At 38.6% G+C, this 12393-nt stretch overlaps 1 protein-coding gene across 2 annotated transcripts in view; it reads right to left on the bottom strand.

Moving 5' to 3' along the window:
• Nucleotides 1-431: 431 nt before the first annotated feature.
• Nucleotides 432-12393, bottom strand: part of LOC310741155 (eosinophil peroxidase-like) — a 152605-nt gene continuing 140643 nt past the window's right edge. For both annotated transcript variants that reach the window (XM_083568704.1, XM_083568703.1), the window contains exons 3-17: nt 11537-11633; nt 10651-10829; nt 10123-10255; nt 9707-9836; nt 8923-9129; nt 8447-8810; nt 5592-5752; nt 4723-4981; nt 4296-4466; nt 3824-4061; nt 3088-3287; nt 2265-2296; nt 1997-2047; nt 1516-1575; nt 432-1380 (exon numbers count right to left, since the gene is read on the bottom strand). In XM_083568704.1, the coding sequence (XP_083424830.1) occupies nt 1375-1380; nt 1516-1575; nt 1997-2047; nt 2265-2296; nt 3088-3287; nt 3824-4061; nt 4296-4466; nt 4723-4981; nt 5592-5752; nt 8447-8810; nt 8923-9129; nt 9707-9836; nt 10123-10255; nt 10651-10829; nt 11537-11633 (2288 nt within the window). In that variant the 3' untranslated portion in view covers nt 432-1374. The remainder of the gene's footprint in view (nt 1381-1515; nt 1576-1996; nt 2048-2264; nt 2297-3087; nt 3288-3823; nt 4062-4295; nt 4467-4722; nt 4982-5591; nt 5753-8446; nt 8811-8922; nt 9130-9706; nt 9837-10122; nt 10256-10650; nt 10830-11536; nt 11634-12393) is intronic.

Here is a 12393-nt window from a genome sequence, read left to right as displayed (position 1 = left end):
AGCTGCTTAAAACCACCGTGCTGTGTTTTGTCTGCTTACCACAGTTGCAAAGAGTGGGTATTACAATTACCATTATCATTACTAAACCATGAAATCATTAAAAAAACACTTTTAATCCACGATGGAGTGTAGAACAATTATAGCCACGACAGTACTATCAATTCACTACTTTAGTTATGTGGTATTAATACAGGCCAATGGGAGGTTAAATAACATCCATACAGCAAGAGAAAACGCCATCATTCAGCTAATGAGTGTTTTACGCCATGGATACGTTTTGTGTAAATTTGTGCAAGCGTGCTGGCTCCATCTACTGGCGATATTTATATATACATCCATGTTTATTGTTAATGATTATTGGTATTATTATATAATTATTATTCTCATTATCTCATTTAAATTTTTTTACACATCATTAAAGACGCCAAAAGTTGCACAGACCAGGTACATCATTTTATTTGCAAACTGGTTTGTAACACAATATAAAATGTGTATAAAATATAAAACACAACATTTAAAAAAGGCAACGAGAGCACGTATTATAGAATGAAAAATATGCAGTATATGTAAAAATTATAGCGCTGATCAGACCAGAATACAGATCTTATGTAGCAGATCACACAGTGCATCATCTTATTCTAAATGTTGTCAATTTGCCAAAACTCTGGTATCTGAGTTATCTGGTATATGAGCAGTAAATTTCATTTAAGTCTTCAGTAAAAAAAAGAAAGCATCAGCGTTATAGCACCATAACTGATTTTGACAGGAGACTGATTGCCTGACTTCACAGTAAATCTTTTTTTTTTCTTTTCTGCAAGCCTTTGTTTTAAAATGTTATTAACAAAGCATTCAAAAGCAATTATCTTTAGAAAGAAGCTTTACAATGTTTTCATTTGTAACCTACAATAAAAAAAACAGTGCACAGGGGAGGAGAAAAGGGAAGGAGGATGTATATATGAACTGTATAACCATGTAAAAACAGTCTTTTTTTTGTGTGTACTGGTGTATATAAACCACCTCAAAATATGCATCCCTTTCTATTGTTATTGTTACCGATAATCACTGATATAAGGATATGTTGTGTGATTGTATAAGTAACCTGGGATATTGCTGGGTAACAAAACTTGAGTGTTAAATGAGGCCTTTGAAGAACATGCACCCCTAGTGGTAGACCATTGACACTGCAGATGTCGCTGATTTCATGTATGTTCCAGGTGAACTCGGATTTCTGGGGATAGTGGAGGTTCAGATGTTTATAGATGAAAGAAGGATAAATGGTCGAGGGGTCCACAGACATCCAGGATGGTGCAAGAACCTGGGGGTTCAGGGGTATCCAGGGGGTCCAGGGGTTTCAATAAAGACCACTGGGGTCTCTCATTTCTTGGAGTGTAAGAAAAAGTGATAGAAAGGAAAAAATGGGATAAGTCAGAATGAAATGTTCTATACATTTAAATAAAATTGTCCTTGTTTGAGATTCAAAAATCTGTTTACATTGTAACTTCTTGTATATTATACCTGGTTGTCCAGCACGTTCACTAAGTCCTGGAGGTCATTGGATTCTTCTTCTCCTGGAACCTGAAAAATAAATCGTTTATATTTATGCACTTGTCGAAGCTTTAAAAAAATAACAATTGAAAGGGTTGATGCCGTGCATGACTTTATGGGCTGTCGTAGGTAGATTTGTGGAAAAAGTCAATCTAAAATGAAATGTGCAAAAGCTGAAGTGGTCTAAATACTTTCAGAACCTACTGTAGTCTTATACCCTGGTTTGAGATCCAGTGCTTGAATTGAGGGGGGGCTGGGGGGATCCAGGACCCCCCATACCAGGCAAAAAATAGACTTAACAACTGGGGAGTTGACTATTCGAGGACTGGTGAGAGCTCACTTTGTAAGAACGGTCTTTTTGACATAAATAATGGCATTTATTTAAACAAAGAAAAACCATTTTAAATGCATGTTAACAGGATTAAAATGTTGGCGTTTTTGTATATTATACCTGGTTGTCCAATACGTCCTGTAAGTCATTGGTTTGTTCTTTTCCTAGAATCTAAAAGGAGTTAAAAAAAGATTTACTAAATTGTTGTAGAAATTTTAAAAACAACAATTAAAGCTGATTGGTTTGATGCAGGGCACTTTTTTGGGTTGTCGTATTTCAATTTGTGGAAAAAGTCAAAAAAATCCAGTTTAAATGAAATTAACAATTCAGGTGTTTCATCATACTTTTTTCAATATTATTTAATAAATAGAAGACACTTTTTACTGACCTCGTTTTCATCAAGGACATTTTCACCCTTCGCTGGAAGATAAAACACCAAAGGTCAACATCACAGACACACACACACACACACACACACACACACACACACGCACAGACACACACACACTGTAGTAAGAGTATGACTAAATGACTAACCATAAGCAATGTGTATTCCACAGAGGCAATATTTCAAAGCTTCTCAGAACCGTCCTAGCTCATGCCTCCAAGTGCTAATCTCTGAAGGATGGCTTTAATTATTTTCCTTTCATCCTGAGTGGAATCTTTGTTTTATTGTTTTTTTTACAGAAAACAATACACGCCCCAACACTGTAGGTTAGAGTACGGCATCTCACAAGGCGGGAGACACGTACGTCCTGGCATCGTCCCAAATTATCCTACATTAGTCATCAGGAGAACCGTTGTAACTCAGGGACTAAATATGTACAGTATGGAAATGAACTTAGATGCTTTTTTGTCAGACTATTTTTTGGTCCACTAATTATACCTGTAATATTTGATAGTTTTTTAATGCTAGTTTCGAATGTCATTATCGTTGTCTTGATGTGAAAATATCTTGCCATACTTGCAGGAGCTTCATTGATGTATTGGCAGTGATTGTACAATCAACAGATTCTCATCAGGTGTTATTATCATGTTTCAGCAGACAGAATTCGGATTTGGATCACACTTGCTAGCTTCTTATTAAGGATGTTTAAATAAACCTTTGTAAGAACTGTATTTGGCATAAATTATGCCATTTATTTAACCAAATGAAACATAAAAAGGAATGTTAACAGGATGTAATCTTGGGATTTAGATCTCTCACTTACTTGATTCCCTCCAAGCACTCAAGTTGACGAACGGGAGGCTTCTGCAATTGACGAAGCTTGCTTGGTTGGGACTAAAGCTGAAAGCGTCTCTAGGAACTCTGCTGATGCCGGTGTTGTCACAGATGATGCGAGATAGAGACACTTTATTCAGTGCATCTCTCTGTTGTGGGGTGAAAACCCCAGTGTTCTCCCACCAGAGCCTGAGTGCAAAAATGACAGGGATCCAGATTAATTGCTGATCTCAGATAGAAACATGATTATGTGTGTTTGGAATAAGGGGCCGTTTAGGTAAATAAGATATGTGATTTATTTATTCATACAGTACTGTTATGTAATATTATGTGCATGTGGTAAGAGGTTCTTTGGATGCTTGCACTATTTGTAACATATGACATACAGTATATTTATGTTCTGCCATATGCCATTATGATTGAGGTAAAATAAGTGCTATCAGGGTTATAATATAACCACTTAAGCCAGGGTAGTGTGTAAGTTTAATATAGCTCAACCCCACAGCTGCTCGGTAGTTGCTCTATATAAAGGCATCTGCCAAATGCCATAAATGTAAATGTACATGTAAATATACATGAGAGGGTCATAAACACGAGCCATTGTGCAAGCATGCATAGCCAAGCTGAACTGAAAAACTAATCGAAACGAAACTTCTGACTAATCAGAATCCAAGGGGAAATTGTAGAAGCCATTTTATTCAGTGATTTTGTTGAGGACACATCACCTGTCTCCTTGGCGAATATTCTGGAACTGAGAAGTAATGATGCAGGAGAACACCGGCCCGACTCGGCCTCCGGCAACGAACGGTTCTGCAATACCCGCTGCCCAGAGGTCGATGTTATCAGGAGAGCCGTAGAGGTCAAGGAGTTTACGTGCCAGATTTGCATTATTTAGAACGGCACTCAGTTCTCCGAGATTCCTGGGTGTGGACAGGCCACAAAACCTCCGCCATGCATTATAACCTAATGGGGGAAAAAATATGTTTGACAATGTGTTGGAATCATTCGTCTTTAACTTAATAAAGTTATGATGATCCCTTATAAATAAGTTTATTAATCTTTCTGTATATGGCTGTGTTCTGATGTGTGTAACTCTCTATCCATGGGATGTGTGTGTGTGTGTGTGTGTGTGTGTGTGTGTGTGTCTGTGTGTGTGTGTGTGTGTGTGTGTGTGTGTGTGTGTGTGTGTGTGTGTACCTGGCAGGCCATGCTCTCTGCTCCTCTGCAGGTTAAGTGAACCCAGGTCCTGTGCGATTTTGCTGGTGAAAGCAAAAAGTCTTTCTCTCACAGCGTCCACCAGAATCCCGTCCTGCTTGTTCAGCTTCGCCGGACTACTAATCAGCCCCCGGATCTGAGGGTCAATCCCACCTGTGTGTGGAATTTTGGGTGAGACTCAAAAATGCTACTTGATACAGTTGGATTTTTAAAAAAACATATGGCAAACCATAAGAACTCTGAAAAACTCTCAAAAACGATTCTGAAAAGCACATCAACATACATCAGTGGTGCTCTTTTGCTTGCCCTGTGTTTTGGATATAGCTATGTTTTAATCTGCTTGTTTTATTGCTGACAAAATACACTACCAAACACATTGAGTTTTGCAAAATCTGATGTATTAACTCACCTTCGAATATAATTCTCCACGGTGTAAAAAAGGCCTGGTGCAGAGGAACGCTGGGAAACTGTGGATTTTCCCGAAAGTTTTCGTTCAGACGGAAGATGAGGGGCTGGATGGTGGCGTGGGCGAAGCGGTACGCAGCGGTGGCGAAAACGTTGGAGATGCTCGGGTCAACGTTGAGGTTGTACCCGGGATACTTGCCGAGCTTTGTGCGTGCGGCCTCTGGTCCCACGATGTGTGGCAGATAATCTCTAAACACTATGATCTGCAAGACACAGCATGGATATTTACTATATAGTCAGTTATATATATATTTTACACGACATATATTAGCTATATTAGCTTCTTAACTCTAGTGCACAAGAAAGCACCGGACACCAAACAGGTCTTGTCTGAATTGAATCAATTTCTAGACAGTGAACGTGAAGAATAATTTCAATCTCGCTAGGAAAGACCTGGATTTAGAAATGAATCATTGTGATCTGTCACAATAACGAAAAAAAAAAGCACACAAATGATTGGATATCCTGAATGGATAATATATGTATATGTTTAAAGCCACTGGTGATATAAAATTTAAGGTTAATACCAATGACTGGCTTGGTGATAAATGCAATAGGGTTGATCATTGTATTAAACTGCATTATAAGGTCTGGTTAATAGCATAAAAATGAACGATGTCCCATTAGTGGTTTCATTCAAAATGTCTAAACATCTGTTCTTTTGTGTAAAATCTCAAACGGAGCTTAGATCTATAGTGTGGGCCAAAAAGAAGTCAGGCCCAGCAACTCTTCAGTTCTGTTCGGGTTCCAAAAAAAAAGAATTTCATTATTCTTAATTATTCATGCATTTGTGTGTGTGCTTGTTTGTAGTACCTGATGGTAGGCTCCCACAATTTTGCGAGCTTCCTGATAAAGCTGTTCGCTACTCCAAAATGGGTTCAAACGTCGCAGAGCACGAGCGACCCGGTTGTGCTCTCGCAGGAAGAGTGTGTGGAGCGAAGTGAGAGCGATGTTCTCGTCCACGCGCTCATCACCTGCACACATCAGCTGTTCTTAGCTCTTTGTACTTGCTTCTTATTTTTTATTACATTTTCTTGCTTGATATTTTTAGATACTGTAAGGAATGCTTTAGCGAAACATTTAAATGGCAAACAATGTGGCCCTTTCTGCAAATGTAGACAAGCAGCAGTGTCAGAAATGTGCTTATTTATTCATTATAATAGGATAATTGTAGATAACATGTACAAGAGTATTTTAACCAAAATGCTGCCTGTAAATGTTATCAGATATGTTGCCTGAAGTGATTACACAGTCTCAGGGTGTCTAATATTTAGTCTGTGGCTTGTCTATATCTTAAAAATTATATTGATTTTTATAGACACATATGAAGCAGCTACCGATGCGATACGATTCACATCTGTTATTATCTGATTTTGATTTGATTTAATGCAATACGATACAATGGAAAAAAATATTATGCTCTGCAATTCCATATGGTACAGACAGTTCGCTTTTATTTCTTCGGTTCAGACTTTTCAAGATTTACTTAAGTGCCTTCTGACTGAATATTAAATAAAGCCAGGTGTTGTTTTCCTGCTCTGCTCTCCAGGAGAACGCAGCTCTACCTCTTTCATGGTAATCTATATTCTATGTGACTCTCAGGACACGCCTCTATATATATATATATATATATATATATATATATATATATATATATATATATATATATATATATATAAATATATATATATATATATATATATATATATATATATATACAGTGAGGAAAATAAGTATTTGAACACCCTGCTATTTTGCAAGTTCTCCCACTTAGAAATCATGAAGGGGTCTGAAATTGTCTTCGTAGGTGCATGTCCACTGTGAGAGACATAATCTAAAAAAAAAATCCTATTTTAATAGTTTAAAATAGTTATAAACTATTTATTTGTATGATACAGCTGCAAATAAGTATTTGAACACCTGTCTATCAGCTAGAATTCTGACCCTCAAAGACCTGTTAGTCTGCCTTTAAAATGTCCACCTCCACTACATTTATTATCCTAAATTAGATGCACCTGTTTGAGGTCGTTAGCTGCATAAAGACACCTGTCCACCCCATACAATCAGTAAGACTCCAATTACTAACATAACCAAGACCAAAGAGCTGTCCAAAGACACTAGAGACAAAATTGTACACCTCCACAAGGCTGGAAAGGGCTACGGGGAAATTGCCAAGAAGCTTGGTGAAAAAAGGTCCACTGTTGGAGCAATCATTAGAAAATGGAAGAAGCTAAACATGACTGTCAATCTCCCTCGGACTGGGGCTCCATGCAGGATCTCACCTCGTGGGGTCTCAATGATCCTAAGGAAGGTAAGAAATCAGCCCAGAACTACACGGGAGGAGCTGGTCAATGACCTGAAAAGAGCTGGGACCACCATTTCCAAGGTTACTGTTGGTAATACACTAAGACGTCATGGTTTGAAATCATGCATGGCACGGAGGGTTCCCCTGCTTAAACCAGCACATGTCCAGGCACGTCTTAAGTTTGCCAATGACCATTTGGATGATCCAGAGGAGTCATGGGAGAAAGTCATGTGGTCAGATGAGACCAAAATAGAACTTTTGGGTCATAATTCCACTAAACGTGTTTGGAGGAAGAAGAATGATGAGTACCATCCCAAGAACACCATCCCTACTGTGAAGCATGGGGGTGGTAGCATCATGCTTTGGGGGTGTATTTCTACACAAGGGACAGGGCGACTGCACTGTATTAAGGAGAGGATGACCGGGGCCATGTATTGCGAGATTTTGGGGAACAACCTCCTTCCCTCAGTTAGAGCATTGAAGATGGATCGAGGCTGGGTCTTCCAACATGACAATGACCCGAAGCACACAGCCAGGATAACCAAGGAGTGGCTCTGTAAGAAGCATATCAAGGTTCTGGCATGGCCTAGCCAGTCTCCAGACCTAAACCCAATAGAGAATCTTTGGAGGGAGCTCAAACTCCGTGTTTCTCAGTGACAGGCCAGAAACCTGACTGATCTAGAGAAGATCTGTGTGGAGGAGTGGACCAAAATTCCTCCTGCAGTGTGTGCAAACCTGGTGAAAAACTACAGGAAACGTTTGACCTCTGTAATTGCAAACAAAGGTTCCTGTACCAAATATTAACATTGACTTTCTCAGGTGTTCAAATACTTATTTGCAGCTGCATCATACAAATAAATAGTTAAAAAATCATACATTGTGATTTCTGGATTTTTATTTTTAGATTACGTCTCTCACAGTGGACATGCACCTACGATGACAATTTCAGACCCCTCCATGATTTCTAAGTGGGAGAACTTGCAAAATAGCAGGGTGTTCAAATACTTATTTTCCTCACTGTATATATATATATATATATATATGATATTGGTCACAAATTATTGGTCACTTTGTAGATAATAAAATTATGGCGCATATACTAAATTATAAAAGTTGTTAAAAACAATGCATCACGATAAAAATGCCAGCTTGAATTTGATGCACACGTCTTTTAAAATCGATGCATCACATTGTTAACTTTAATGCCGAAGCATTGATGAGTCTTGAAGCTTGTACATTTGGAGGAACATAGGAACAACTCAGGATCGAAACAGGAAATACAAAGCAGCAGTAATTTTGTTGCAGGTCATTGAACGTTTGTACTGGTGTATTCTGGTGTAATTGTTTATCACTGCAAACCCACCTGCGATAAAACATGGCACTTCCTTTTGACCTGTGGTGTTCAGAATGCGATTGCGTGTGGCGCACATGTTGGTGTTCAGCTTGGTGAAGGGCAGAAGCTCGCGCCCGTTGTCCTTGAATCTGTCATTGACTCGCATCAGGCCGCCATCATTAGAGAGGTCCCGGAGTTCTAGAGCGAGCTTTTCCTCAGAACCATACAGCTGACCTGCATCCAGGTATGCCGTCAGAGTGTTGATTTGCTCCCGTATCTTTGGAACGCCTCCAAACATGTAAGCGCCATTTCCAGAGCCGCAGGCGGGGGCAGAGCGGAAAACAGGAAGGCAGCTGTTGGGACCCGAGGGCAGGCGAGGGTCATCTTTAGGAATCTATAAGATGTTGGAAAAGAAGATGGCACTCAAGGAGGACTGTCATTTTTTTTTTTTAATTTTTATTAAAACACAAGCTGTGTGCACATGTTTGTCTGTGTGTTTAATGAACCTGAATAGGGAAGCATGGCTCGGAGCGTTCACAACTCGCATCGCAATCAATGCCGTTGCTAAAGGACCGGATGCTGGGAGACATGGGGGTGAAGGACAGGTCATGGTCATTCCACTGGCCGAAGAAGGTGATAAACAGTGTGTACTGATTGTCTCCTTGAACACTTCGGTCCTGTGTGCTGAAAATACGGTTTGATACCAGCCTCACCTAAACGAGCACAAACACAAAAAACGTCAGGATCATAAGAACCGTAGTTCTTCTTTAAGATAAATGATACAGCTGGGAAACATTGTTGAGGATAGGCAAAGCTTAGAAACTTCATACATCATGTAAATTTTGCCCTTGGAACAAAGTGATTAGTGTAACTGCGACATCATCAGTCTAAGAACACTATTCCTATAGTAAAGCATGGTGGTGGTAGCATTAAGTTGAGAGCCTCTGCTTGGCCCTTTGGTTGAATCTCTGTCTCATTAAATGACAGATTTCCCCACAAATGGACTTCATACTTGTATGCTAGCGTCATGTAGATATATTAGGGATGTTAAGATCGGCATAAAAGTTAACGATGTGCATTGATTTAAAAAAGTGTGCATCAGATACAAGTTGCAATTTGTTTCACATATTTGCATCAGTAAAAATTATTATTTATCAATAATAATTATATATAGATGTGCTAAACTTTTATTATTCCGAATTATAAATAATTTGTCACCCATATTTTATGCGTAGATCGATTTCTCCTTGCTAAACTGTTTTTTAATTACAGACAAACATGCTGTCATACCAGAGGTAGCAAAAAATTATTATAGCTTCTTCCTGGGTTCCATCCTTGAGGTTGGGAGATGCTATCTTCATAAACAGGAGGCAGCCAGCGGGTGAAAGCTGTGTTTGAAGCACCTCGAAGTGGATGTACACTACAGAATTAACACAAACGTCAGATAGTTTTAAGGTCACAGCAGTAAGTATATGATTCATTCTAAAACTTTCAACTGAGTAACATATTCAATTCATATTCATGTAATTAAAATTAGGCACTAAAGATGTGTACATCATCTGGAATGATCTAGAACTAAACGCATGATAGATATTTTAGAGCAAAATACTCTATTTTTCTCCTGAGCACTAAAATATTTATTTATTTCAGAACCCTGACTAGCATGGTGGCAGTGAGGTGTGGCATTTTTTGTGTGTGTCTCTCACTGGTTGTTGCAGACACTGGTGGCTGTACGATATTTGTTAAGATCTGGTGTCGTTCGGCATGGAGGTGGCTGGGTTTGAGCATGACAGCCAGTCAGACGGGCGATCATCTCAAGGTCTTCATGACTAAGCAGTGCTAAAAGAGAACGGACAAATAGACATGCATTATATATGGATGAGTAAAAAATCCTGTACATCTGTAACAATCTTAATGACAACTGGAGATTTATTTGCAGGGTTTGTATCATAATTACATCATATACAGGGTCTTTTCCAAATATTTAGAACAGCATTTAAATTGCAATAATGCTATAGCCTTTTATGGCTAAGATTCCTGCTTTCACTTGCATCTGTGAGCTCGTGTATGCAAAAGAGGGCTGATAGCTCTTTTCTCCAATCGTGATATGCTGCTATGTGAGCTGTCTATGTGTTAGTCCTTTCTAACCACTGTTGTGGAGAGTCAGGTTTTGATTTTAAAACCTTATAAAGATATGTTTCAGTGTCTTGTGTGTGTGTGTGTTAGTGTCAGACCTGTGGCGTTGATCGACCTCTTGTGTGCATGGTGTGTTTTCTCTGAGATGAGCCTCAACGTCTGCTCCAGGTAATCCGCAGCCCTCACAGCTTCACGCGCCTTCCGTTTCGGCTGCTTCATCAGACGCAGGATATCTGACGGCTTGATAAAATCGGCCTTGCGCACCCTGTCAAGGCTCCTGTTCAAACACATGCACAGAAAAAATTTTACTTCTGTTCTGTTTGATCAGTTAAGTTTTTATCCGCTCATAAATAAATAGCAATGACTGATTTTGCAAAATGTGTTTGAGTAAAAAAGATATTCGACTTTAAAATATAGTGAAGTTAAAGTAAAAGTCTCCCCAAATAAAAATACTTTAGTAAAGTACAGATACATGAAAAAGTTACTTATGTACTGTAACGAATTACATTTACTTCGTTACTGTCCAAACACTGATTTTGTCGTGTTGCATTCCAGCTGTGGTTCTGTGTTTACTGTTTTACCTGATTTACCTGTTTACTTTTTAAGCTGATTCTTAGATAAACAACAATGCGTTAACATTCTCTGCTCTAATAGTCAAGTCAAGTCAAGTCAAGTCAAGTTTATTTGTATAGCGCTTTTCACAACAGACATTGTCTCAAAGCAGCTTTACAGAAAACAACAGTGAAGGTGAATGGTGTGCGTTTGTCCCTGATGAGCAGCCGTGGCGACAGTGGCAAGGAAAAACTCCCTTAGATGATATGAGGAAGAAACCTTGAGAGGAACCAGACTCAAAGGGGAACCCATCCTCATATGGGTGACATCAAGAGTTTGGTCATAAATCTTTCAACAATACAGAACAATTTGTGATCATCACAAATAATTTTAATACTCTAAACCGATGTGGTTAAAAAAGGGTTGACTCACTTTTGACGAGAGTACAAATAAGAGTCGTCTACAATTTGCTTGGCTTCTTTGATGGTATCCAGAATGAAAGACTTGCTCAAACCGGTCTCTTCAGATCCTGTACAAATACACAGCAGAGCAAAATCACATTCAGATTCAAAATACACAGAACGAAGGTCAGGACACAGAAAACTTCACTTTTAAGACGTTATGTTGAGATGACATTTTCACACCTCACAAAAACTCTCACACAATTAATTGGGCCGATCCATTTACCAGTGCCGGGCCATGCATTTCACACCCAGGCCTTTAGTTGGGTTCTATCCAAATCAATCAACTTTTTAATACCATTATGACGACACCACAGCTATAGAAACCTTCAATATTATATAGAAACTCTGACAGGAATCACAGACAGGAGTTTTATACAATGAATGTGGTTACTAAAGCAAAACACCCAATGAACACAGTTCTTATAGATCTCCTTTTACTGCACCACCAACATACATCACCTCTAGCAGAAGCATCAATGACTTATGGGTCATTTAACCTCATAAAATGACCCATAAGATTTTCCCCAGTGTATTACGCTTTCCCTGGAGGTTTGACATGAAGGCAAATTGTGGGGTTTTTTTTGTTTTTTGTTTTTGTGCAAATTCGACGAGAATGAAAACTCAAACGATATCTTTTATAGTGGGACATAAACCACTGACTTCCTCCTGTCTCTTTAAAGATTTCAATATAAGAGATAAACTTGTTTACATTCCCGTCTATAGTCTTAAAAACATGCCCACTATATAGTCATCATCATCTTCATCATTATTATTATTATTATTATTATTATTATTATTATTATTATTATTATTATATTTACAATT

Source organism: Silurus aristotelis (genome assembly GCF_946808225.1).
Source record: "Silurus aristotelis genome assembly, chromosome: 18".
Lineage (NCBI taxonomy): Eukaryota > Metazoa > Chordata > Actinopteri > Siluriformes > Siluridae > Silurus > Silurus aristotelis.
The sequence above is the reverse complement of the archived record's forward strand: the minus strand, read 5'-3'. Positions and strand labels throughout refer to the sequence as shown.